General features: G+C 35.3%; 1 protein-coding gene across 2 annotated transcripts in view; it reads left to right on the top strand.

The window, feature by feature from the left end:
• Nucleotides 1–1314: 1314 nt before the first annotated feature.
• Nucleotides 1315–25378, top strand: part of LOC115919158 (lysophosphatidic acid phosphatase type 6-like) — a 46967-nt gene continuing 22903 nt past the window's right edge. The window contains exons 1-8 of one of the 2 annotated variants that reach the window (XM_030972161.1): nt 1315–1741; nt 5691–5822; nt 6221–6351; nt 7364–7452; nt 8196–8425; nt 9013–9200; nt 11941–12109; nt 14193–14341. In XM_030972161.1, the coding sequence (XP_030828021.1) occupies nt 1466–1741; nt 5691–5822; nt 6221–6351; nt 7364–7452; nt 8196–8425; nt 9013–9200; nt 11941–12109; nt 14193–14312 (1335 nt within the window). In that variant the 5' untranslated portion in view covers nt 1315–1465 and the 3' untranslated portion in view covers nt 14313–14341. Of the gene's footprint in view, nt 1742–5690; nt 5823–6220; nt 6352–7363; nt 7453–8195; nt 8426–9012; nt 9201–11940; nt 12110–14192; nt 14647–25378 lie in introns of those variants that run through there. The other variant, XM_030972163.1, reaches the window with a different exon arrangement.

Below are 25378 nucleotides of genomic sequence, written 5' to 3'. Positions count from 1 at the left end.
TTTATTTAATTCCCCTCCTTTTTGCTAATTTTCTCCCTTTTTCTTTCCCCTTACCCCTTCTCCCTTTTTTGTTTTACCGGGCTTGTGCCCCCTGTGCCCGGATTTTAGTTATCCGGATTTGAGTTATCCTTTTAATTGCTCTCTGTCACCAATTATCCCATTAAAAATCCTCTAACAAAGCAAGAAAATTCTCCCTTGAAAGGATTTTTTCAAGGGATTTTTTAAGGGATTTTTCTGTGTGACACCGCCTAATAAAGATAATAATATCAACAAAATTAAACTGATAATGATAGAAATGATAAAAAGTACCAGAACAATAAGAAGATAAAGACAAGAAGAATAAGAAGAAGACTAAAGGAAGAAGAAGAAAAAGAGAAGGAGGAAGAAGCTATTAAAAAAAGAAGAGGAGGAGGAGAAGGAAGAAGATCGGAGGACTTATTGCATGTTGAATTTCTATATTTATATTCGTATAACGTACAAAAACATAAATATAAACACAATTAAACTGTATGAACCGACAGAGAAGAGAAAGGTGTTCTGTACGGGGTTCTGTATCCAGGCTATTTGGCCATTATATTGTCATTCGCTTCTCTCATGTGATATGTGTTAGGTACATTCCTTTAATTTTAAATTTGTCCTTTTCCTTCTATTCCTTTAACACACCGCCTAATAAAGATGATAATAACAACAAAATTAAACTGATGATAGAAATGATAGAAAGTACCAGAACAATAAGAAGATAAAGACAAGAAGAATAAGAAGAAGACTAAAGGAAGAAGAAGAAAAAGAGGAGGAGCTATTAAAAAAAGAAGAGGAGGAGGAGAAGGAAGAAGATCGGAGGACTTATTGCATGTTGAATTTCTATATTTATATTCGTTATATATAACGTACAAAAACACAAGTATATACACAATTAAACAGTATGAACCGACAGAGAAGAGAAAGGTGTTCTGTACGGTGTTCTGTACGGGGTTCTGTATCCAGGCTATTTGGCCATTATATTGTCATTCGCTTCTCTCATGTGATATGTGTCAGGTACAATTCCAATGTTTTATGGCAATGATGTAATAAAACGAATTTCCAATACTACCTCCCCTTTCAATGTACGTTACATGAACTACAAAACATAATTGAAGACCTCCAGAATCATAATATACACATTTATCTGCCAAATGTATTGCCCTCCGTCTCTCTTGAACCTGAATTTACTTTGTACGGACCCTATACCATACCTCAAAATACAATCACAATACATACCGGTACGGTGAATCTTTGCGGTGAATTAATACAGAACGCCAACGTACCAACATGTGCGCGTTCAGCTGACGACATATGCGCCTGAGCTGCCCGTCCACGTTGTGTTGCAATTACCCACTAGCTACAGCTACCAGACTGAGTCAAGAGAAGAGCAAGAATTTACTTGATTATTTGCAATCCAAAATTGTGTATTGATACAAATAACGAAATGTCGTTTTTTAGGAAAACCTCACATCTTGGAGCTACCATTTTAGGAGCTACAATGGGCGGTGTCGGGATACCACTGGTGATGTCAATTTCTCCCCTCTCAGTTTCAGCATCTGACGGAAATGCAGCAGACAAGGACCCCAGAGCTCAGGCTTGCAAGGATGACACTATTCCGCTGGTTGCACGGGAAGATTTGGAGCTAAAGTTTGTGCAGATTTTCTTTAGACATGGAGCTAGAACACCGATAGGAACAGGATGCATTCCTAATGTCGAAGAGGCAAGACATAAATATTCTACTCTAGTTTAAACTTTCACTCACTTTTAAGTAACCATTCAATTTAATATTAAACTGTGTTACTGTTACTGTCAGCTAGATCTAGCGTAGACCGAATTTTCCGTCTCTTTCGTTCGTTAGCCTCTTATTGGGGTAGGGTCGGCTCTCTCTTTAGAGACGGAAGCCGTTTATACACATGTCCTTGCTAACGCCACGGCCAGTTCTGGTCGTAGCGTTTTGCCCCCAAAATCCCCCAAAATGTCATTTTACCTCGAGCATGTTATATTGTAAATTAGGCCTAGGCTATAATAAATCAGTTCCACTTACCAACTTGACTGAAATAATCAGTTTAATAGTCCCTTTTTAGGAAATTATGGGTCAAAATCGGAATCCATGTTGAAAAAGATTTTCAAAATGGATTTCGATTTTGACCCATAATTTCCTAAAAAGGGACTATTAAACTGATTATTTCAGTCAAGTTGGTAAGTGGAACTGATTTATTATAGCCTAGGCCTAATTTACAATATAACATGCTCGAGGTAAAATGACATTTTGGGGGATTTTGGGGGCAAAACGCTACGACCAGAACTGGCCGTGGCGTTAGCAAGGACATGTGTATAAACGGCTTCCGTCTCTAAAGAGAGAGCCGACCCTACCCCAATAAGAGGCTAACGAACGAAAGAGACGGAAAATTCGGTCTAGATCTAGCGTAGACAGCAATAACCATCTGATTTGGGTCATTTCTTTAATAAAACTGACATTTGTTGTCATTCCCCAATACTATAATCGGAGGTCTAGTGGAGCCAGACGTAGTCTCAGTGGAACAACCGACGATTAGAGAGATTGAAGCTTTCGGTCTAGATCTAGCGCATCTTCTGTGAAAAAATATAAATAAATAAACTACGAGTACTGTACGACGACGAGTTAAATCATCTTGCCCTTACTTCTAATGCGCTTCATTTTTAAATTTTTCATGACCTGTATTAATTTATCTTGCCTGGCTCACAGTCACAGTGCAGTATTCTATCTCTTCCTTTTCATTTATTCATTCACTAATTTTGCTTATTATTCCATTTTTTTTTATACTAAGTATCATCATCTCCCTGTTATCATCAAGTACTAATGGAACCATCTGGGCAATAACATCGTAAACTCCAAGTAGCTTACATCGTAGTTAAAATCCGCACATGCGGTCTCGGCCCCATTTGCCCAGAAGGGCCCTTCTGATTGGCTATCGCTGGTTGCCATTGGCTCAACGTTATAAGTTATTAGTGCAAGGAGAAAGCCTGCGATTTTATGTATTAATCTGATAACAAACTTATGATATTCCAGTCAAACCTTGATTTTGTATGATTTTTTCACTTTCCTAAAAAAAGTTAAGTTACAGTATTTTACTAAAGTTTAAAGGCCAATTTAAACTATGGAACAATGAAAATATATACATATACAATAATTCATGGAAATATAAAAACATGGGGTTAGGAGCCCCTAAGAAGTTTGAATACAAACTTGTGGTTGGGGCACCAACCATGATACATATATCGAGAAATTAGAAAAATTGATGAAACAACAATAACAGAAAAACAAATATAAAACACCTGCCTGCAATACTGATATTAATAAGAACAATGACTTGGCATTTATCATGTCACTGTGAATATGAACGTGAATGTTTGTAAATAGCTTAACTTCTTGTAACATTTCAGATTTGTTTGTTAATGCTATGTACCCAAACAATGTTTTTCATTTGAAGGTACAAGGTTCGATTAGCATTTATGCTAATTTCTGGTTCCTTTTATCATTTTATGTTATTGAATAAGACTGTTTATAACTTTATAGCTATTGTTATGTGTTTACTATTGGATACTAAATTTCAAGTTCAATATTACTGAACATTTGTGTAAGTGCCTTCTTTCACTACCTATATCTTTCTCTTCATCCTCCTCTTTATCTACTTTATTTAGTCATGTTCTAGGGTGCTGTAAGTCATAAATTGTGGGTTCGTATATATGTATAATTGTACATTGTAAAGTGCCAAGCTTTGCAAAACAGTAATGAAAAAACATGAGTTACACACGTACAAAATCTCAACTACGGCAAATTACCAAGGATAGAAATATATGCACACAAATGGATTTAACTTGGCTAGTCGTATATTACATGAATGCCCAACATGACACAAGATCCATTAGAACAATGAAAATATATATAGGTCTATATATATATATGTGCAGGGCTCTGATCAAGGGCACCTAAGTGTTACATATGAGGTGAATTTTAAAAGTCAATTATAGACTGTGGCAACATTATTTTTGTAATCTGCAAACATTATGCAACATATAGCTAAAAAATCAGACCTTAACAAATCGCCGTTAAGTTGCAATCAGTAGCTAAATATCTCATCATCAAAAATGTAACGTACATAACTCGGTGTCCACTTCATGCTGATATTTCCCTTATAATTTAAATTTTTCTGACAAAGTACATTAGATGTTAAAACATACTGTAAACAAAACTTAAAACCATTGCCATATCAATTTTTTTCAATTTAGTTATTAGAATATGGCCAAAACAAATGTGGACACCGAGTTATGTACAGTACATCTTATTCTCTACATGCTTTCTCTTTGCCTTATTGTCAGATATGGTTTTGCATTAGTCTAATAACGACTTCAATTGAAGGAATGATGTGTTTCCTGAATGAAACATAATTTGCAATGTGTAAATAGTTTGTAAACTACTGAAATGTAAGATTTCTGTACTTACATGTAATCGTACATAACTGTGGACACCAAAAGTAAGTAGTTTTACATTCAAATAATATTTAACTTCTTGTTCCTTAAATTCAATAAATGTTTGTTTAAATGAAAATACAGAAGGGTGCAATTCATGCTGTATGGAATAAATAAATTTATTTATGATAATTATTTCAAATTTTTGATTGGTAGTAACGTACATAACTCGGTGTCTTTTCATAATGGTGTCTTAGTTATGTACATGACATGAAAAAGTTCAAACTGCAATATTTTGTAATATTCTTCTCACCAAATCAGATGTGTGTACATGTCTTATACATTTTTTACTACCTTACCATGACAAATAACTAAATATAGGTGGTCTTATTGGAAAAACAAAACATGGAATACGTACATAACTGTCACGTACATAACTCGGTGTCCACATTCATTGTTGATTAAATAACACATACAAGCTAAAATGCGGAATCCAATGTTATCAGTGCTCTTCATTCACCTATATACACCATAACATTGTCATTTTGAAAGTATACACTATGTTTTTGTAGAGATTCTGGTGCACTGGTTTGTACATAACTGCAGGACACCAAACATTTTCCATTTACAGACATCTAAATATTTTTAAAACCATGACCCAGAATGAGATGATCTGATTGGAAATCAAAGATAAAGTGAAACTAAACATTATAACATTGCAAGCTTGTAAATAAATCAATTATTTATACACCATTCTTCAGTTAGTTAGGTTTGAAATTTGCAGGACACCAAAGTTATGTACATATCACAAAACTTGTATCACATGTAAATAGAATAAGAAAGTAAAATAATAGGAATTAACTCAACAGAAATGTTAATTATTACATAGATTCTAAATCAAGATAAAAAAAATCATAAGTTTTGCATCCCATTAGTAAAAAATCTGGTAACCAATTAGTGCATGTTTTGAATGTAACATTAAAAGTGCTGAAAATAGGCCTTTTTACATCATAAAATTGCTCTAAAATCTTTAATTTGAACTCAATGAAGCTGAAACCTTGTTTGGAGCTTCCCCCAATGGTACTTTCTAATATAAAAATGCTAATTTGTGTCTGGGTCTCATGGTTTTGGATAATTAAACAATTTCCCAGTGTTCAATCTAAGGGTACCCTTGATCTGAGCCATGCACATATATATATATATATTTTGTTTAACCACAGGGTGTTTGGGATAAGGATACGATATTCCAAGGAGCAGCCGATCTATGCATTGATTACAAGGTGTGTGCTTTAAATGGAGAGCCACAGCCGGAATGGAAGATTGAGAATTACTACAGGAAAGAACCGCTTCAGGTATGTTTGTTGGCTAATTAAGTAGACTCCCAATCTGTTTTATTGAATTGCCCTGTGTGGGATATACACTGTAATGCGGTATACACCTGTATTACACAATATATTACGCTGATGCGCAAATTTCACGAGTCAGCAACTCTAGCAAGCCACAAGAAATATGTTTTTAAAGATACACAAAATAATTTGAAGTTAAAATGAATGCAGTTGAGTTATGTACAATTTGGTAGCTAGTTTTATCAGACATTTCCCAAATAATATTACTGTTACACAAATACATCTTGATATAGGTGCTTTCCAATAACTTTTATTACCTTTTGCCTTTTGTGACAAACTCTCAAGATGAGACCACCAGCAAGTGGACTTATTCTATTCTGAACTTGTTCTCATGTTATACACAGGGTGGGGCTTTCAAGGGTCAGCTGACAGCCGTAGGTATGAAACAAGCCAATGATCTGGGAAAGAAACTCAGAAGACATTATATGGAGAAACTTGGATTTCTACCTCAAGAATTCAGTCCACAACTTGTCTAGTAAGTGTTTATTCTAATAGAATGTATGAAGAATGTCTTTTCCCAAAGTATTCAGTCCCCAAATTGTTCACCAAGTGTTTACGCTTGAAGAAAGATTAAATTCATAAAAAAGCTCTTTTCCCAAAGAATTCAGTCCATAAATCGATATTGAGTGTTTATTATGCGTGGAGAATAAGCCTAGTGGAGAAAGATGAATTGACATGTACAAAGAATATCTTTCAACCAAAGAATCAAAGAATTTTGTCCACAATTTGTCTAGTGAGTGCCAATTTTTTGAAAACTTTTGACAAAGATAAATTTATGAGAATCTCTTTCTACTCAAAGAATTCAGTCCATAAATCGTCTAGTAAGTGCTAATGTTTGGAGAAGGATGAATTATCAAAGATTTCTTTTTGCTACAAAATTGACTCCTGCTTATAATTCTACAGTTGCAGTAATTCAGGAGAAATCATATATATGTAGTAAATACAAAATTTAAATTTTCAGAGTACTTGTAGTTTATTTTTTAATAAATGATTTATTAGTGTGTTTGCATTGATGCACATACATACAAAATCTGTTTCAAATGCAAGATATCAATTTAAATGCAGCAGTTTTATCACTTCATATCTGAACAAGCCTTATATATCAATGGTTTTTATTTTTCCATGACCACTTTTAAACAAATTTGAAGTCATGATTAATTTGTCCATAGCTTATCATGTATCACTATTACCACACAAGCCCATTGATATATTTTTGGTGCATTATACTGGTGTATTTTTGAAACTCTGAAGAGGATAATTTGTAAAAAATGTGCCGGGAATGATTAAGAAGACATTAACTACTTTTGTTAAATCTTAGAATGGTGTAGATCTACATGTAATTAACAAATTAAGTATACTGGTAGATGATTGTTGACATTTATTGATCAGACATAATTTGTAAAAGAATGTACCAGTATGAAAACAAAATGATTATGATTAATTATTATTAGTAATTAAAAAATATTTATATTGAATATTTTTTACAGCACCAGATCAACCAATATCAACAGGACATTGCAGTCTCTTGGCTGTTTGATGGGTGGTTTATATGGCAACATTATCGCATCCAAAGAGTGTAAGATAATTTGAATTCATCTTTTAAAAATAATTGTTTGAAGCAGTATTCAGAAAGTGTGTTCATGATATCAATATGGTGCACAAGACTGTCTTTGTAGGCAAAGTAATTAAATTTAAACATTACAGTAATTCTCAAATTTTATACATTCAAACTCCAAGGGCTTTTTTCGGAATTCTTCTAAAAGTGGAAAGATGAATGCAATGAATAAATAGTTTTAGGGTAACCCCATTAACCTGTATATCAAATGATTTGCTAGTTCAGATTGACAGAAGCTTGTAATATGACTTTCACTTTTATAACATTTCAAAACATGTGTATATGCAACTGGTACAATATAGAGATCACTTTTTCAGCTTTGTCAAGGGTGTATTAAAGGGATTGGGTAACTTTGCCTCAGATTCTAGAAAAATTATGGATTTAGCTCATGCTGCATGTATCCCATGACTTTAACAAGCCAATACCTAAGATATCTATGATTGGAATTAGAAATTTCAGAATTTGTTTTCCTAACGGTTTTTATTACTCTACAGTCTATTGGGGAAAACGAGTATGGTAAAACTGGTCACTCAAAGGTTTTTACTGTTTTGAGGCACTTCATGATCATTTTAAAGTGCAATTTTTTTAGGGCTTCAATATTACACCATATCACAGACACTGATAACACGTAGGGCCATGCATCTCAGATTTAACAATGTTAAACGATGCCTTTAATTTCAAAGGAAACCATCCTGTATTTTCAGCAGTACCAGTCCAATTTTATACTGATGAAGGCTTAGGAGAGGTCCTGTACCCTAACAGACAACGTTGCAATCAGCTATCACACTTCTACTCATCTGTCTTGAAGGGTATGTTTAGTGTCCCCGGAATAGGACACGGTACCGATCAAATTGCCCCCGTTCTGGATGCGAGCGAGGAGCAGAAAAAGAAACTGGACTTTGTTAGTATGAGGGATGATATCACTGCTAGATTAGTAAGTTATTTCATTCACCCTATTTCTCATGTTTTAGCATTTAAGGTCATGCATAGTTTAGCAATACCTTAAAAACCTTTTGTCAGATTTCTTTGATTTTAGATGCTGAATAGGAAGACACTATCAAGTTTTTCCTGCCATAAATGGAATATTAAACAAATGAGAGGCAAAACATTATTAAGATGTGAATATCTTTGTTTAAAGACTTAATAACTTGAAGAAAAAAAGATAATTACTTGAAATAAAAATCACACTTTAAAAGAATAAAAGACATAGATATTTATTGTGAATACCAGTAATACAAAAAAAGACAGGTAAAGATAGTGTACAGAACCATGAACCCTTTAATTTAACTTAGATTGTCCATGTTTGGATTCATGAATATGTACTGGATAATATTTAAGGTCATGTAGTGAAATTAAATGTAATTGAGTCAAGGAAATTGACAATGGTGATTTGTATGTTCTGGATATGCAGGTATGCACCTGTATGATAAGACAAATAGACATACACCTACATGTATGATATACAGGAAGTTTACAGTCATCATACCTGAATTTCTTGTCTCTCTGCTTTACAAATGACAGGAACACAACATGAAAGTGCCTGACCATCTAATGCCTGTTATTGATCTCATTGAGAAACACGCCGTAGCTCTTATGAGGTTCCTTATTGAAGGAGGCAATGAACCTGGTAAAAATATTATCAAATTCTCTGCTGGACCCACGATGCATTATATCTGTGAAAACCTCGAAGCTGCCAAAAAAAAGGAGATGTAAGTATTAAAAACATGTGTTAGAATCAGGGGTTAACTTAGTAGACCGACTGCACACGTGATCGACAAAACAAAGATATATACATTTTAAAATACTGAGAGGAAGAAATTCACAAAAGGTTCACGAGGCGAACCGCTATCAAGACTGTCAAAACAAAGAAATATTTAGAGAAGATAGAAAAATGTCAGTCTCATGGATGATTGGCCTAGTCAACTGCTTGAAAAGTAGCTAAAAGGCCAACAAGAAAAACATTGTCATTCTCATCACAGTCAGTCTGGTGGGCCATCAATTTAGGGAACCCTAAGAAAAAGGTATCAGAAGGCCCATGAGGTCGATATTATGGATCTAGTGGGCTGTCAGTCCCGTGGGGGGGGGGGGAGCTATTGGCTTTATATTGAACCCTCACTAAAGTTGTCAGAAGGCCTGGAAGACGGAAAATCAGGTCTGGGGGGCAGTCGACCTAGTGGGTTCAAGCCATTGAATTTGAGACATACTGTTTAATCTTTGTATCGGTCAAGATCTCAAAATATGTTAAGGCTCTACAATGAAACAAATGACTTTAGAAGGGGAAACAGACTACTGTGTGTTTAGAAATCAATTAATAATGCTTATTTATCCATATTAATAGGGACCCATCCCTGTCTTTCTTATCTCAATAACACAAATCCCTACCGGGACTCAGAAATAAAGTTTAAAGGGATAGTTGAGTTCTGTTGCAGAGGGCGCTACACAAAATAATTTTTTGTGAGATAATGAAAAACTGAGTGTCAAATTTGAAAGAACATAATATTTAAATGACAAAATCATCTTTGTTTGATCAAAATCGGTTCAGAGACGGCTGAAAAATAACGATTTCTAATACTTGTGTACCACCACAAATATTAGATATTTTGAAAAATTTGAAAAAACCGTTGAAAAAATAAAATAATGCCTTTTACGTCGTATTTCAGCCAATGCCAATGTTGGCTTTTTTGGTGGCATTTTCTTGTTGCTTATATTACGCACAACCAGCCAACCCTTGAATTGTTATTTTTAATTAAATAATTATTTAACGGTCACCATGCTTCTTTTAAATAGAGCTGAATTAGTATGCTTGTATTGGCTAAATTTCACACATTTTGGGGTCTAAAATTACCTTCATAGCAATTTTACATGTAGGTCCTAAAAGGGCACTAGAAATGTCATAGATAAGAATAAGAGCAATAACCATGCCCTTTGAAGGTATTTGCGATCTAAAAACAGAACTCAACTATCCCTTTAACATTGAAAGCATTGTAGACAAATGACATATTAAATTAACCTGCAATATTTTTCATTGCCAAAATTTTTCTTTGTTCCTCACAGGGTTCTATTTAAATGGGAGGAAACTCCAGTAGTGAACAATTACCTGTCACTAGCAAACTACTTCCTGACAAGCCAGATAAAAAGATGAAGTAGAGAAAATGAAAGTACAATGAACGTTTAAATATCTTTCTTTTATTCTGTGAACAATGCAATCATTTAGAATACAAATTCTCTAACCCTTTTCTGAGCATACTTTCAACTTTATTTTCAATAAATCACTTCTCATATTTTAGTATTAATAAATTCTTTTAGAGCTATAAGCAAAGCAAAATAACTTTTTATATAGTAGGCTTGTGGATGCACCATGTGAGAGAGAGGGAGGATTGAGGAGTCCTGAAAAGGACTCTCGGTAATCTTTCTTGAGTGTGTGTGTGTAGTCCTGAAAATCCTCAATCCTCCCTCTCTCTCACATGGTGCATCCGCAAACCTACTGTATATCTACATCACCATGCAAGCCAATACTTACAAGCAGCATCTAAATAAATTTTTGTTTAGAAATAATTAATTGAAACAATTGCAGGCAAATGTATGATTAGAAAATCAAACATTTAAAGCCTTTTTTTGTACCAGCAGTCTGATTTTAGCCTTGGAAATTGTCATATGTTCAAAGATGTCATTTTGATAACCATGGAAATGTAACAATGAGTACAACTTTATTTCCAATTATATATATTTCAGGTATCATTGAACAGATAGATATGTCACTTCAGCACATTCTATTCAAAACAAATTAGTTATTGTCAAGTTTTTTTTACTCCTTCTTTTCTTTTTCTTTTTTTTCCATTGAAATTACAGAATTACAGAATACTGTAAGAGAATTCTTTTTCAATTTCATTAAGCTATTAATATTTTCAAGCTTTCTTTCTTGTTTTTGTGATATGAATAAGTTGTAAAAATATGAAAACATGATATTGTACACTCACTCATTTATGTACGTAGAGTATGTGCACGAATGCAAATGTATGTTTAGGTACTAAATTAGAAATATCCTGATAAAATGTCGATCTCAATCTCTTTTGCAAAGTGGATGTGAAAATTATATCCAAAATGTCACATAATTTATTTTCATTATCCTTCCTTCCCATTCATAATCACACTTGTTCCTTGAGAGCTTAAAGCCTCAAAGTCGCCAAAAAATTGATGGCAAAATTTCGCTTGAATTGTATCATAATGTGAAAGAGGATGTTTTTGCTTTAAAAATTCAAAATTACAGTTCTATGCAAAGTACCAATTATCTTTCTTTCTGTCAGGTTCTGTTTCTTTTTTCTTTTCTTCTTGTAGATACGGGACATTATTGTAGGAATAAATGTAGCAACCAAAGCGAAAATACCATTGTTGTCATTAAGGTGAAGAAATTCTGATCAAATTTACTTTTGAAATGCTTTCTTTTTTTAGTCCTTACAAGCTTCATCTGAATTCCTGCCATGACACGACACTGATGACTCTCCTACTAGCCTTAGAAGCATTTGATGATGTATGGCCTCCACTTACTGCTTCAGTCATCTTTGAACTGTATGAAGACAAAGCTGGCAATTCATTCGTTAGAACTCTCTATCAAAACAAAGTAAGAAATCTCTAATTATTTATAGTAGTATTATTATTATCATCATCGTCATCCGTAGTAGTAGTAATACAAGTGTAGTAGTGGTAGTAGTAGTTGTTGTAGTAGTAGGAGTAGTTGTATTGGTAGTATGATGTTATGTTTTGATACCAGGGGCCAGTTTCTTGAAGCTGTAATAAGTATTAGTTCATGGCCATCTCATTTGATTAAAGAATACATAATTTGAGGCTTTCTGTTGAACGCAAAAAACCTTAATTTTGTATTCTTTCATCAATATTCGACTTTAGACACATTTGTTTTGAAAATTCTTGCAGAAATGTGTGTTAAATGACATCCTCTTTCACATTATGATACAATTTAAGTCAAATGTTGTCATCAAATTTGGGGGGCTCTCAACACTTTAGAGGGGCTTTAAAAGAGACATACTGTATGCTCAAAGCACCAGTGATAAGTCTTTGTTCTGCACCATATCAGTTGTTTGGCAATTAACCTACTTTTTTAACACAATTTAAACAAGATAGTTTCCGGAAAATGGCCCTTGAGCAAGAATCTCATTCTTTTTGTTACATTGTCAGTTTAGATACCAGATGGACTTTGTTAATTAACTTATCCTGTATTTGACATTCAGTTTGAACTTCCTGTCAATTGTTTCATTGATTGACAAAAAGTACACAGGTTGAAAGTTTCATCAATGTCTGATGTATCTGGCCATTGATAGTTTCAAAGATATCACATTATATTTTATAATGATGTCCTTTTCACTAGTTGAAATTCAAAGTGCTATACATGTGCATTTTCAATTAATTTATTTCAATTTATTTTGGGTTTTAAAACTGGGCTTAGAAACTTGTACAAACATAGGGTTAAAATGTAACTTGAGGCTGACATTTGTAGCCGGTTTTAGCCCTCATAACATTTTTATTTGCACTGTAATAATATTGAAATTACTTGTCAAATGGTAGAACTACATGTGAATTAACAAGACACAAAAACATCTCTTTGCGAGTATAATCAGTCAAGGCTCATTATGCAACTAAATATGAATTTAAATTTCCTTAAACTCACTTTCTGTCTCATTCTAGGACATTGTGTTTGTAATTTAAGTTTACTTAATTTAATTTGTCAGGGAATGTTTTCCTTGTGAGTGTAATCATCATGCAAAACTTCCCACTAAGGTTAATATATTTTTTTTTCACTCAAGCTTTATCACACATGAGAGAATCAAAATAGGCATGAGTACATTTCTGAAATAGCGCCATCTTATGACGAAGAATATGGAGCTGAGTCTCACATTTATGTCCATAGCTTGGGTTATAAGAAGTATCTTGCTTCTGTTTTGTATAATATGTTATAACAAAATTGATTTATAATTATTTTACAGGAACAGCATATAAGTTTGGACAATTTATTGTTGAATAAACTTCATCATCAATGCTTGCCATTTTGTATATTATTATCCTGGATCAGGAAGGTTACAAGTATTCAAGCAGACTGATAAATTCCTATATGTTTTGAACATGTTGTTGAATGTATTGTAATATAAAAAGCCATATGTTGACATGTTTACTTATCAAAAGAGTAAGGGAGTTGAAGGTGCTAATGCTCTATTTTGTCACATACAATTTTGCATCACTGTGATAAATCTGATATATTAATATCAGATCTGAAATCTGATTTATTTATCAAACTTTCCTCAGGACTCAAAATTGTTGTTCCCTATAAACTCATTGACAAATGGTACCTTGATATGAATATTAACCTGAGCTGTGGCTCAGGTGACTTCAGTTGGATTCATTTGACAAGTGTCAGAATGATCAATTGTTGACTAAACTTACCAGTAGTAGAAACAAAAATTCTCTAAATTATCACATCTCCCATAAATGTAGAAAAACTTATCCAAACTTTGAACGCATCTGGAGTCATTCATAATTGCGAAGTCCATTTTCTTTGAATTCTCCTTTCTTTTTAATGAATTAACTAGCTGCCATTAGGATGTTCTTGTATTAAACTGAATTTGAGTAAAAAGATAAATTATGAATATCATTCAAACATCTTGCTTCATTTCTTGTATTCTTTATGATGCCAGGAGCTGAGGATACGTCAAAGTGAAGAGACCCTCCTACCCCTAGAGAAGTTCAAGGAACTGCTTGCCCCTGTGTCCTACACTGCCCAAGACTATGCAGATGCATGCAAAGTGGCTAGTTAATGATCGCTTTCTACTAGGAGTATTAAAAGGTGAGATTTTATTTCTAGACTCGAAATAGGCGCCGCTTTTTGAATGGTGACAAACGGCGGCAACTACCTCAAGATTTTTTCAATTCATATTGATTTCAGAAGTCAATTTTATGACATTTGTATACAGGGTTGCTTATGCTGATGTCCGATTGATAGTTATCTGATCTGTTTTGCGGGATCGCTTGTCTTGTTTTTCTAATTGCTACCAAACTTGACTTCAATGGTCAATTGTAAGGCTGCGACGGGTAGTCGAATGCTCGAGTACCCGCACGGTTGACAACTACTCGGGTACGATTTCTCGTACCCGAATATTCGGCCACCAAAAAAAAAAAAAAAAATAAAAAATGTCCAAGCCCACGCTTACCCCTGCCAGGGAGAGCGGCGGCCGCTGGCATGGTACCATCGCTAAAAATGTTTCCCAACTCAAGCACTGTCAAACTCACCTTTTAGAAACTGGGACCAAATGTCCAGATTTCTGTTTGGACTTGGAGGAAAATGGATTATTCTGCCATCTTCGGTTTTTAAAACAGCATTGTTTACTGTTATTATTCTTATTAAATCGGCACCTTCAACTGCAACTCAAAACTAAAATTGCATGCGTTTTCGGCGAGGGACCTGGGAAACTGCCGAGTGGTATGGTAGTGGCAAAAAAATCAACAAAAAAAAAAAAAATCAAAAAAATCAAAAAAATTAAAAAAAATTATTTTAAAAAAAGCGTCCGAATATTCAAGTATTCGCTTGTGAGCCTGGGAGTGTACTCGGGTACCTCATTACACCGTTGTGCACAGCCTTAGTCAATTGGTACATGTAGGATTGGTCCTAAACAGCAAGTAATAGGCCACCTATAGGCAACCTTAACTGTACATGTACTTGGCTTGGAAAATGTTTATACCTCTTCATTATAGTGGTAAAAGTAAGCATTTACACTTCTCTACATATTCTGTCCTTTAAAAGTAACATTACACACATTTGAAACACATTGATATCTCCCAAATCTGTTGGTGTGGATTCTGGCTAAATGTTGAAGTAATCATTTTGATGTGGATAAGACCTCAATTTGTTTGAATGGGATACCTGCCCCTGCAAGGGACCCTTAAGTGACTCTCACACTCTGCCGTGTAGGCCTACCGTGTGCCACCGTGCGCGAAAATGTCTGCGGACGGTGGAGAACGGCGAGGGCACACAGTGGTTCGTTTTCAAAGCGGGCAACACGTTAATAGGGCGTTGGCGCTTATTTACACCCGGTGGGACCCGGCATGTTCAAAACTTTGGCCGGCTGGCAACGGCCGCAAGTAAGGGGCAAGAGCACGGTGTTGAACGGTATGAGGACGGTATGAATACGTTATGAAAACGGTTACACTGTATGAACACGTTCACAACACGCTCATAACCCGTTACAGAACGGTGATGTAAAATGGAGAGCGGACTGACCGTTGCCGTTCAAATCGGGGTATTTATGACAGTGGTATCATGACGTCAGCAGTCCGGGGACTCGCTCACAGGACACTCCGAGCGGTGAGGGGACGCTAAGTGACTGGTAGGTGACTGCTGCAAACCCGGTGCACACGTTCGAGACCCGGTATGGAAACGGCCAAAATTTTCAACAAAAGTCAATCTGGGCGGTGAAGACGGTAGAAGGACGTTCAACACCCGGTATGCGCCCGGTGAGAACGGTCAGAAGATGGCAACGAAACGGTGAAAAGATTAATTTTATGAATTTTGTTTTGCGGCCGGGGACAAGTTCGCTCAAAACCCAACGTTCTGGACTCTGTTGTTTTTTTAATAGCCCGGCAGGTGGACGGTAGGCCTACACGGCAGAGTGTGAGAGCTCCATTATATTCCAATAAATCCTATGTTTCCGGTGCAAAGGGGATGGGAGTTAGGTCCCTTAGTACGAGGCCCCTATTTTCATCTGCTCAGGTGAGTGTAACATCCACAGATCTCTTGTTGATTAAAGCGCTTTATGACCTGAAATTTTGCACAAAGGTAGCTTATAAATACAAAATTTGATTGAAAAAAACACTTGTATGCCAGTTTGTAAAATCAGCGACTATATGGATGTAACTGTGCACAAAAAAGAAACAGCTCCACCTTGTGGTGCATGTTGATTATTCAATTGTTGAGCTTGTTTGTGAACGCCCTCTGATCTACTGTGTACTTGTACATGCATGTCATTTTCTGTTTTGGATGTGGATTTGGATTTTCTTACCGGCTTGTTAGTTGCTTTCGTATTACACTTATTTCTTACCATATGTATATTTAATGCACTAAACAATCATGTCATGATTTAATATTTTAGCTTTTCATTCTTTTGTGATAAAAAAAAACATGTACCATGTAATTGCAGGGAAGCCAACAAATGAAGATTTTATACAGACAGACTTCCTTGAAATACATCATTCATGAAAAGAATTCTCCTTCTTTCTTAGTCACTCCCCTTTAATAGAGTGTGCTACAAGTTTGTCACAGCATCCATGTAAATGTGGATTGTAAAGCACTGGCATGACATTAATTCACTTTTCATATGAATCTGTAAAAATTTTTGTTAAATATTTATTCAAATGGATATACAGATTTACAATTGAAATTCATATTTTGGAATGTGCAATAGCAAAATAAACTTGAGGACGTACATGTACATGTAAATATTGAAAAATTGTCCCCCCCCCCCCCCAAAAAAAAGGCTATGATGGAAGGAAATAAAAAATAAATCTCTCATTTCATTTGCATAGCTTTTTAAATAGAAATGTTACGTATCTGTCCCCCCCCCCTTCCCCCAATTAGTTTTTAATTTTGTTGTTATTTATTTATTTTTAACAGTCTATTTATTATTGTATGGAATAATTTTATATCTTTACATATATGGTTAAAAAGTCAGATCAGGGGGGTGTTTCACAAAGATCCTAAGTTGAATTAATCTCTAAGTTGAACTTAACAATTATGGAAAGCCGTTAGCGTCTATGAAAGAGTTAAGTTTGACTTTGGATCTTTGAGAAACAACCCCCTGGAATCCTAGAGAGATCACAAGATCAAACAGTGAACAAGACAAGACGAGATGGTAAACAAATGAAAGCAAGAAATTCTATCCGGGGAAATGGGTGTTATTTAATTGAAGAGAGACCCTGTAGGCAAGAGAACGGGACTCCTGTGTATGGTAACCATAGCAACCTAGCAGCCACGACAATGGCCGGTGGCATTCTAAGCTAAGAATGATTGCAGTGATGCGTACATCTATTCATCCATCCATCCATATAAGCTAGAAATCCTTTCCTTTGTGTGGATGTATGTAGCCATCTCCACAGTTGGATTTGCTGTCTTGCTGAGTAATTCTAGTTTTTTTTTCATTTTCTTTTGTTGTTAAACCAAATATGTGAGAGGGCAACAAAATTGCAAGCCCTCATGCACATCTGTGGTAATTTAGTGATTACCAAGCCAGAGTGAGCATTAAATCTATGCATCAATAGCTATCTACAAAGCTCACAATGACGTGTATATTTTTCATTTTGATCCTGTTTCATGCTATTTTTGTCTTCATTCTTCATGTTTTGGAGAAAATGCTTACTTTTTATTTTGATGATGAAGTAAGAATTTGTTTTCAGATTTTCTCACATTATTTATTTGTATACATTCTGAAAATGCTTTTAAAAAATCATTTATTATCCTCATGGTATCATGTCATAAGGAAAGGATCTTGTAGAAATAGTAGGTAATTCCCTTTTTAATGGTTCTTTTTGATAAATTTGGTATGAATTTGCATAAGATTTGATACATCTCTTTTTGTTTGATATACATTCATTCACATTCGACGTGATATGGAAAAAGCTTTCACAATTCTATTTTTTTTAAACTTTTTATTATTGTTCTAATAACTTTTAAATATATGTACATCTTTTTTCTTAAATTCCATCCTCAAACTAGTTTGTAAAATTCGAAGAATGTTTTGGTAATTAACGAGAATAGGAATAGATGAAGAGAGGAATTCAATACCACCCAAATGTATAATGTTTTCGAAGTGCCGTCAGCAGACCCACTTACTTTCAAAGAATATATATAATACTTTCATCCTGTAAAAACACAGGATTTCCTCTACATCTTTTGTTTCATAGTGTTCACGATTAGACCAGGAAGGGCTCGTAATTATTGCAGCTTTTAGTGATGAATCGGCTTGAATGATTTGGATGATTTTAATCAGAGAGAAATTGAGCATCACTGCTTCCCAACAAAGCCTCTACCAAGAGTCATGCTGTGTGTAACTACGCTTGCTGGATTGGCTTCGGTTTATAATCATGTTACAGCTCGCTTGAGAAAATATAATATGTATTATTACATGAGGAGAGATGTGGTACAGAGAGAGAGCATGGAAGAGAAAGGGAGAGATATAAACGAGAGAGGGGGGTGAGACAGATAGAGAGATGGGGAGTGAAAGACAAAAAGAGGAGGGCTGGAAAAAGTATGATTTCAGATGCAAATCATCTATATTCATGAAGAAAATGTAAGTGAAAAGGAGATTTTTTTTTTAATTGTTGTTTCTGTTTTATGCATATTTTCACCTTCTAAATATACAAACTGTAATGATACCAGAATTAATTTCAAAACATGCATTAGAAGATTCGAACAATTGTTGACTTCATCCCAATAAATCCCTTGCCATAAAATATATGAAGCAATACTAGAGTTTTCATTTACTCTAGCTCAGATATAATGCTTGTTGAAATATCCATGATAAGTCTAGAGTTCTTTTGCAGCCCTCTGTTGTTTCATTTTAAGACTACCCTAAGTTGAGTCAGGAGTAGCCAATCTGCACGGAGACACCAGTAGTTACGTGCCAGAACCCCACGCCATCCTCTGATTTCTAACGCTGACTTTCTCATCTCTAAATTGATTGATCACACCTCCGACGTCTAGTGATGCCAATTTGATGCTTTCCCAGACTCACCCTAACTAGATATATAGTATTAATTCATTAGAAAGTAGCCTGACTCTACCCATATGAGTCATCACAACATATATCATAAGAGTTTCTCAATGATGTTTTCCACTCTTATTGATTTGTTCTTTAAACGTGGGTAATGATGAAGGTCATTTGTAGCGCAATCAGACGTTCGCATCGCTGGAGTAGAATTAAAAACTGGAGCGAGGCAACTCACCGACTTGGAAGTAATCCTATTGTGTCTCATAGCCAAGTCATGGCATGATATCATATGAGAGAAATGCCTATTTTGGTCTCATGATCGCATGGCGCTTCTCTGCTTGTTGCGGTAGTCAAAATATCTTTGGATGATTTGTGTCTTGAGATGAGTAGTTTTTCAGATAAGGGCTGATGTTTCTCTCTGTTGCCTTGGTGATCAGTTGTGGATGAGATAAGATTAAAATTATTTACGTAGGTGTAACTTCATGTTTCTTGAAAACCTGGTGAATCACGATGATACATAGGAAATATGATATGACTATTTAATTTTTTTTGCCCCAAAGCCCTTTGTTTTTTGTTTTTTGTTTTTCTTGTTAGATTTGCAAAACGTCTAATAAACGTTACTCGTAATTTGGTTTTAGACTTCATATTCTTTTGTGTTTAAAGAATGAAGTTGCTGATTGTGAGATATACACCTCACAACCCACAGAAAAAGATCTTTTTGTGTGTCAAACTGCCAACTTCTCAACTGTCCTCATAAAGATTCATTCAAACGGGCAGACATTGGCAGCTAATATTTCATTTATAGTCTTAATCGCACCTGTTTTTATGATAGAAAAGAAAAGTAGGTCTGAATGGCAACATTAAATTGTGTGTGATATTTTAACTTGATTTTTAGTACAGGAGGTATGTTATAAATAATCTGTAGTGGAAGGTAAATTGTTTGTCTTCCAATGTCTGTGTTTCTCCAATAATGTATTTCCAATAAATCACCAGAGTATATTCTGTATTTTCCATATCACAGTTGGTAATGGGAAAAACCATTCGGATGATGATAATACTAATATCAAGATATCTAGCCGGCTTTGTACTGTACATCTAGATACATGTAGTGTGATATGAACATTTCATGTTTGACACTTTAGCCACATAATACGTTCTTCACATAATATTTATACTATTACATTTTTTATGAAAAAATAATCAGTAACTGATATTATTTGGTCTTTTTTGCCAATGTAATAAATTATTCTAGATCACATATTTTATACTGAAACCCGCTATCCATGTTTAATGATGGATGCAATTGTCTCATTCAATTCCCAATGGCATGATCTTTGGTAATCTAAACATACAAGTCCAATGTGCCCAATGTAGCATGCTGCCTTTAATATTTTATGAGCATGTATCCCTTCAATTACAATTTTATTCCAATTCAGTTTTATTTTCATCGGGGAAGTGGTTTACAAAACTAGTTTGTGGCTCCACTCAAGCATGGCGAGTACATAGATTATCACCTTTTTCCCTAGAATCAGATTTTCCGAACAGAAGTAGGACAAGTATATAGGTCGTGGGTGTCAATGGGCAAATGTGTAAGTAGGGCATGGTAATTACTCCGACTGCTTCAAATTAGCCGCAGCCGTTATGCCAACAGAAAGTCTGTGTCTTCACGGTATATAAATCACTTCATCACACCAAGAAAAGAAGAGGATTTCTGAGGGACCAATGTGACTCCGCTCCCCGACCGACCGACAAGAATAGATTCAAACCGTATGTTCGCTTCGGGCCATCAACAACATGGTCTTACATCAGCCTAATTCTTGGCTTATTAACCTCCACTCACCCAAGACAGTTCAGATGTTATGGTTTGACAGTCAAAATACTACATCTCTTCAAGAAAAAGAATGTGTTTGCTTTGAACTTATCTGCATCTGATTCATATTGCAATACATTTTTATAATTTTATTATATGTTTGTTTGTAAATGTTCATGATTTGGTCGTTGATCTCAGACTGATTTTGACACTTGCATAGATGTGCAAATTGAAATTACAGCATACATAATTTTGTGCTTTTATTCAATCTTTAATTTAATTTTTAATGTATCATCTGCCAGGAACCAGAAAGCTGTTTGGTCCTCAAAAGTTTTTTATCTTTGATAACATCTGATATATGCCATTAATTTACATGTCTTCTATACATTTACATGTAATCAAATTATGTCTTTCTTTATGCTGGCATTGCCAAGATTTGAAATTACACCTATATTTACATCTGCTGAGATTGATTGAGGATTGCACTGTCTCATCCAAAACATTCACTTTTCCAAAGATGTACAAGTTCTTTTAAGAACTAACACACCTCACCAAGAAAGAATACCCCAGTCCTTGTAAGGACTACTCACATGGTGTACCTGTTTAAGTTTTCCTCAATCATCTACCTCACCATGTAAACCAATTAAGAACATTTGATAGCGTTCATTTTGTCCTTCATTAGGGACTTTTAGATTTGTGTGGACTGATACGTGTGACGTCCATTCAAGGCAGTGCATTAAAAGGACGTCTATCGTAGCAATCCTCGTCGTTGTGCAAATCTAAAAGTCCCTATTGATGGGATTACGACATAAAAAGCTTAAAGTATACTAATCACCTAAAGGTAATTTGTATAGAGCTAGAAATGTATAACATCAACATTAAAAAAAAAGATGGCATTCATACAGGATAAGAAGTATGAAGAAAAAAAGGCTTACAGAAAATCGCATGCACAAAACCAAAATCAGATTTTGGTTCAGTGTGCAACATATTCCATGCAAGCCTAATTGGTGTGTCAACAAGTCTTTCAAATCACTATTATGATAATCAAGGGTGTTTTATTAATTGCAATATATCTCATTATAGAAGTAATATTGAGGCTTACATGAAAATAGAGTAATGACCAGGAACCCCCATTAACAAACAGAGCAAAGTATCTTCTGCCGATTGTTACACTTGTAGTTGTGGAGTAGTACATGAGGATTGGTGTTTAAACCTCTGTGCCTGGGAGCATCATCTCGAGAAATACGTCGCCTGGCTGGCAGAAGGGCGTTAGCTTGAACTTCAGGTAAAAAATGAAGCATTAAGCAGAAGGGCGTTAGCACTAAATCGCCTCAAACTTTTATAAAACTGACTTATTTCCACACAAAAAATTGTGGCCGTGTTCTACTATAACATTTCTATCAGTCTTTTAAGTTTTAAATCAATTTTTGGGACGAAAAGCAGTTGAAATATCAAACAAATCTTTAAATGCGAATAATTTGAAAAGTAGCTTTGAAGTCGCTGACGCCCTTCTGCCAGCCGGCCGACGAGTACCTCTTCTCCAGGTATCCTTGGAGACAAAGATGCCTTCTGGTTTTGTTACCATGGTGATGTATACATACCAATGTCATTCACCTGTCAGTTCTATGAATGAGAGTGAGTCTCTCTCGAAGATAAAGGAGGTTGGATGTTTACCCCTCATCCACGTTGCACCTGGAGTCTGTCTGGAGGAGTAGGGATGAGTGCGTTCGTGCTCCTTGCGTCGCTATTATAATTGATGATTTGCAAACCTTGGATCATTTGCAAAAAGAGGAACATCAATTTGAAGTTCAGTCATGAAAACATACCATGTAATATTGGAGGGTGATTCAAGCATCGGGGAAGACAGTGAACCAAGAAAAAGTTTATCAAACTGTGATGGATATTGTTGATGTACAACAGTTAAATTTGCAAACAATGGAAATATATCAAATGTTCAAGTTCTTTTGAAAGAGGAGTTACATGTATCTTGTCTAGATTTCTTAAATTAGGGATTGTATTTATATGAATACACCGAATTAGTCTGGGCATTGTAAAAAAAAAAGTGTTAAACAAGATTTTGTATGAGTTTTTAATTATGGTTTGGTTATATTTTAGTATGAACTACCATGAACAGTAATGACAAAAGAGAGATATTTCATTGTAGCATCGAACCTGTAAATATTTGTCTCTAAATGCTAGTTGGTCACCACTGTTTGTTTGTTACATCACATTCTCCTTTGAAAAGAAAGATGCACGAGAGGAGATCTTTCTTCTTGGATCTCTTTACATACTGCCTGAGGGGAAAGTGTACATCTCCTACACCTGACCTTGGTATGTATGTTATGTGATAATCATTTTCTGTGTCTTTGATCCTCTCTCACCATCTCACCGATGAAACAGAGGAGCATAACCCAATAATGGGTGCTGTCCTTCCATGTTACACCCCGAGGGTGACTGGTGTTAGGTCTCAGTATTATTGCTTCAGTCTAGGTCTCTTCCTGTAAACAGCTTTCTCTCCCATGTACTCTGTATACTCAGGTAGAAAGGTGATGGTTTGTGTAGTGTGAGTTTGGCTTAGATTCAACATCATTTTCGGAAGATATCCATGCTGCCATATAATTTTCATATATTTTTATACTCTACTTTTGGGGGGGGGGGTGGGGGTTTAAATACCCTACTTCATTTAAATTTGGATAAACCCAGCGATTTTTGTGAAGGAAATTATTTTCATATTTTCACTTTTGAATTTGGATTATGTTGGGGGTTGTCTTTTTCTTTTCAAGTAAATTTTAGGTTGCAATTTGAAGAAGAAAGTTTCGGGTCATTCCATGTCAAATCACCCAATGGTCTTAACCCGACCATTTTTGATTTTGATGAAACTTAGTGTACTTGTTGAGTGTGATCTCACAGCACCAGATCCCAAATTTTAGGTCAATTGGGTGAGGGGTTTGGGAGATACGGCCCACCAAATTTTGAGATTTTTTCAAAAATGGGGGTGGCGGGCCTACCTTTGAACCCTTGTATCTCGGGACCTAATGGGTCAATCTTCACAAAATTTGTATTGTTGGAAAGGGTATTCAATAAGGATTCCAAATCTGCCGCCATTTTGAAGATTCGTACATGTTGGGATACTTTGACCTCTTGACCTCAGATTTGTCCTTGAAATTGACCTTGTGGATCACGTAACTTTGACAACATTTTTCATGAAATGTAATCCCTGACATGTTCACTAATACATATAAAAGTTTCAGAGATATAATATTTTTTGTTTAGGAGGAATAAGGATTGAAAGTATTCATGCTCACAGATATTCACAATAAACCCTATTATAATGTATACAATGCATGCAATATGCACAGTACAACATACATCTTCCACATGCTTTTTTGTTTTAGGCATATCCATCCTAAATGTCAGTAGTACTTGAATAGAAATAAAATGACAAGTTCATATAGGCCTAAAGGGTTAACAGGATGTATGGCTTTAGGCCTCTGAGTCGGTTCTAGGATAATTACCCCCCTGGAAAATTAACCCTCAGGAAATGTCCCCCCCCCCCCCCCCCCCCCCCCCCCGAGGACAATTACCCTTCAAGGACTATCACACCCAGAGGATCATTACCCCCCAGAAAATTACCTCCTAGGACAATCTGTCCCCCCCCCCCCCCTCGGGAAAATTACCCCTCAAGAATAATATACCCCACCCCAAAAAAAAAATCTGCTTCGATTAAAACCACTTTATTATCAGCATGGACTTCCCCTTTAACAAATAGGGGGGGGGGGGGGTAATTGTCCTCTGGGGTAATTGTCCTTAGAGGGTAGTTTTCCGGGGGGGGGGGATTTTCCAGGGGGTAATTATCCTAGAACTGACTCAGAGGTCTAAAGCCATACATCCTGTTAACCCTTTAGGCCTATATGAACTTGTCATTTTATTTCTATTCCAAGTACTACTGACATTTAGGATGGATATGCCTAAAACAAAAAAGCATGTGGAAGATGTATGTTGTACTGTGCATATTGCATGCATTGTATACATTATAATAGGGTTTATTGTGAATATCTGTGAGCATGAATACTTTCAATCCTTATTGCTCCTAAACAAAAAATATTATATCTCTGAAACTTTTATATGTTTTAGTGAACATGTCAGAGATTACATTTCATGAAAAATGTTGTCAAAGTTAGGTGATCCACAAGGTCAATTCCAAGGTCAAATCTGAGGTCAAGAGGTCAAAGTACCCCAACATGTACGAATCTTCAAAATGGCGGCAGATTTGGAATCCTTATTGAATACCCTTTCCAACAATACAAATTATGAG

Source organism: Strongylocentrotus purpuratus, unplaced genomic scaffold (genome assembly GCF_000002235.5).
Source record: "Strongylocentrotus purpuratus isolate Spur 01 unplaced genomic scaffold, Spur_5.0 spur5_scaffold_6, whole genome shotgun sequence".
Classification (NCBI taxonomy): domain Eukaryota; kingdom Metazoa; phylum Echinodermata; class Echinoidea; order Camarodonta; family Strongylocentrotidae; genus Strongylocentrotus; species Strongylocentrotus purpuratus.
Note: the sequence above shows the minus strand (reverse complement) of the source record. Positions and strands in the feature narration are given on the sequence as shown.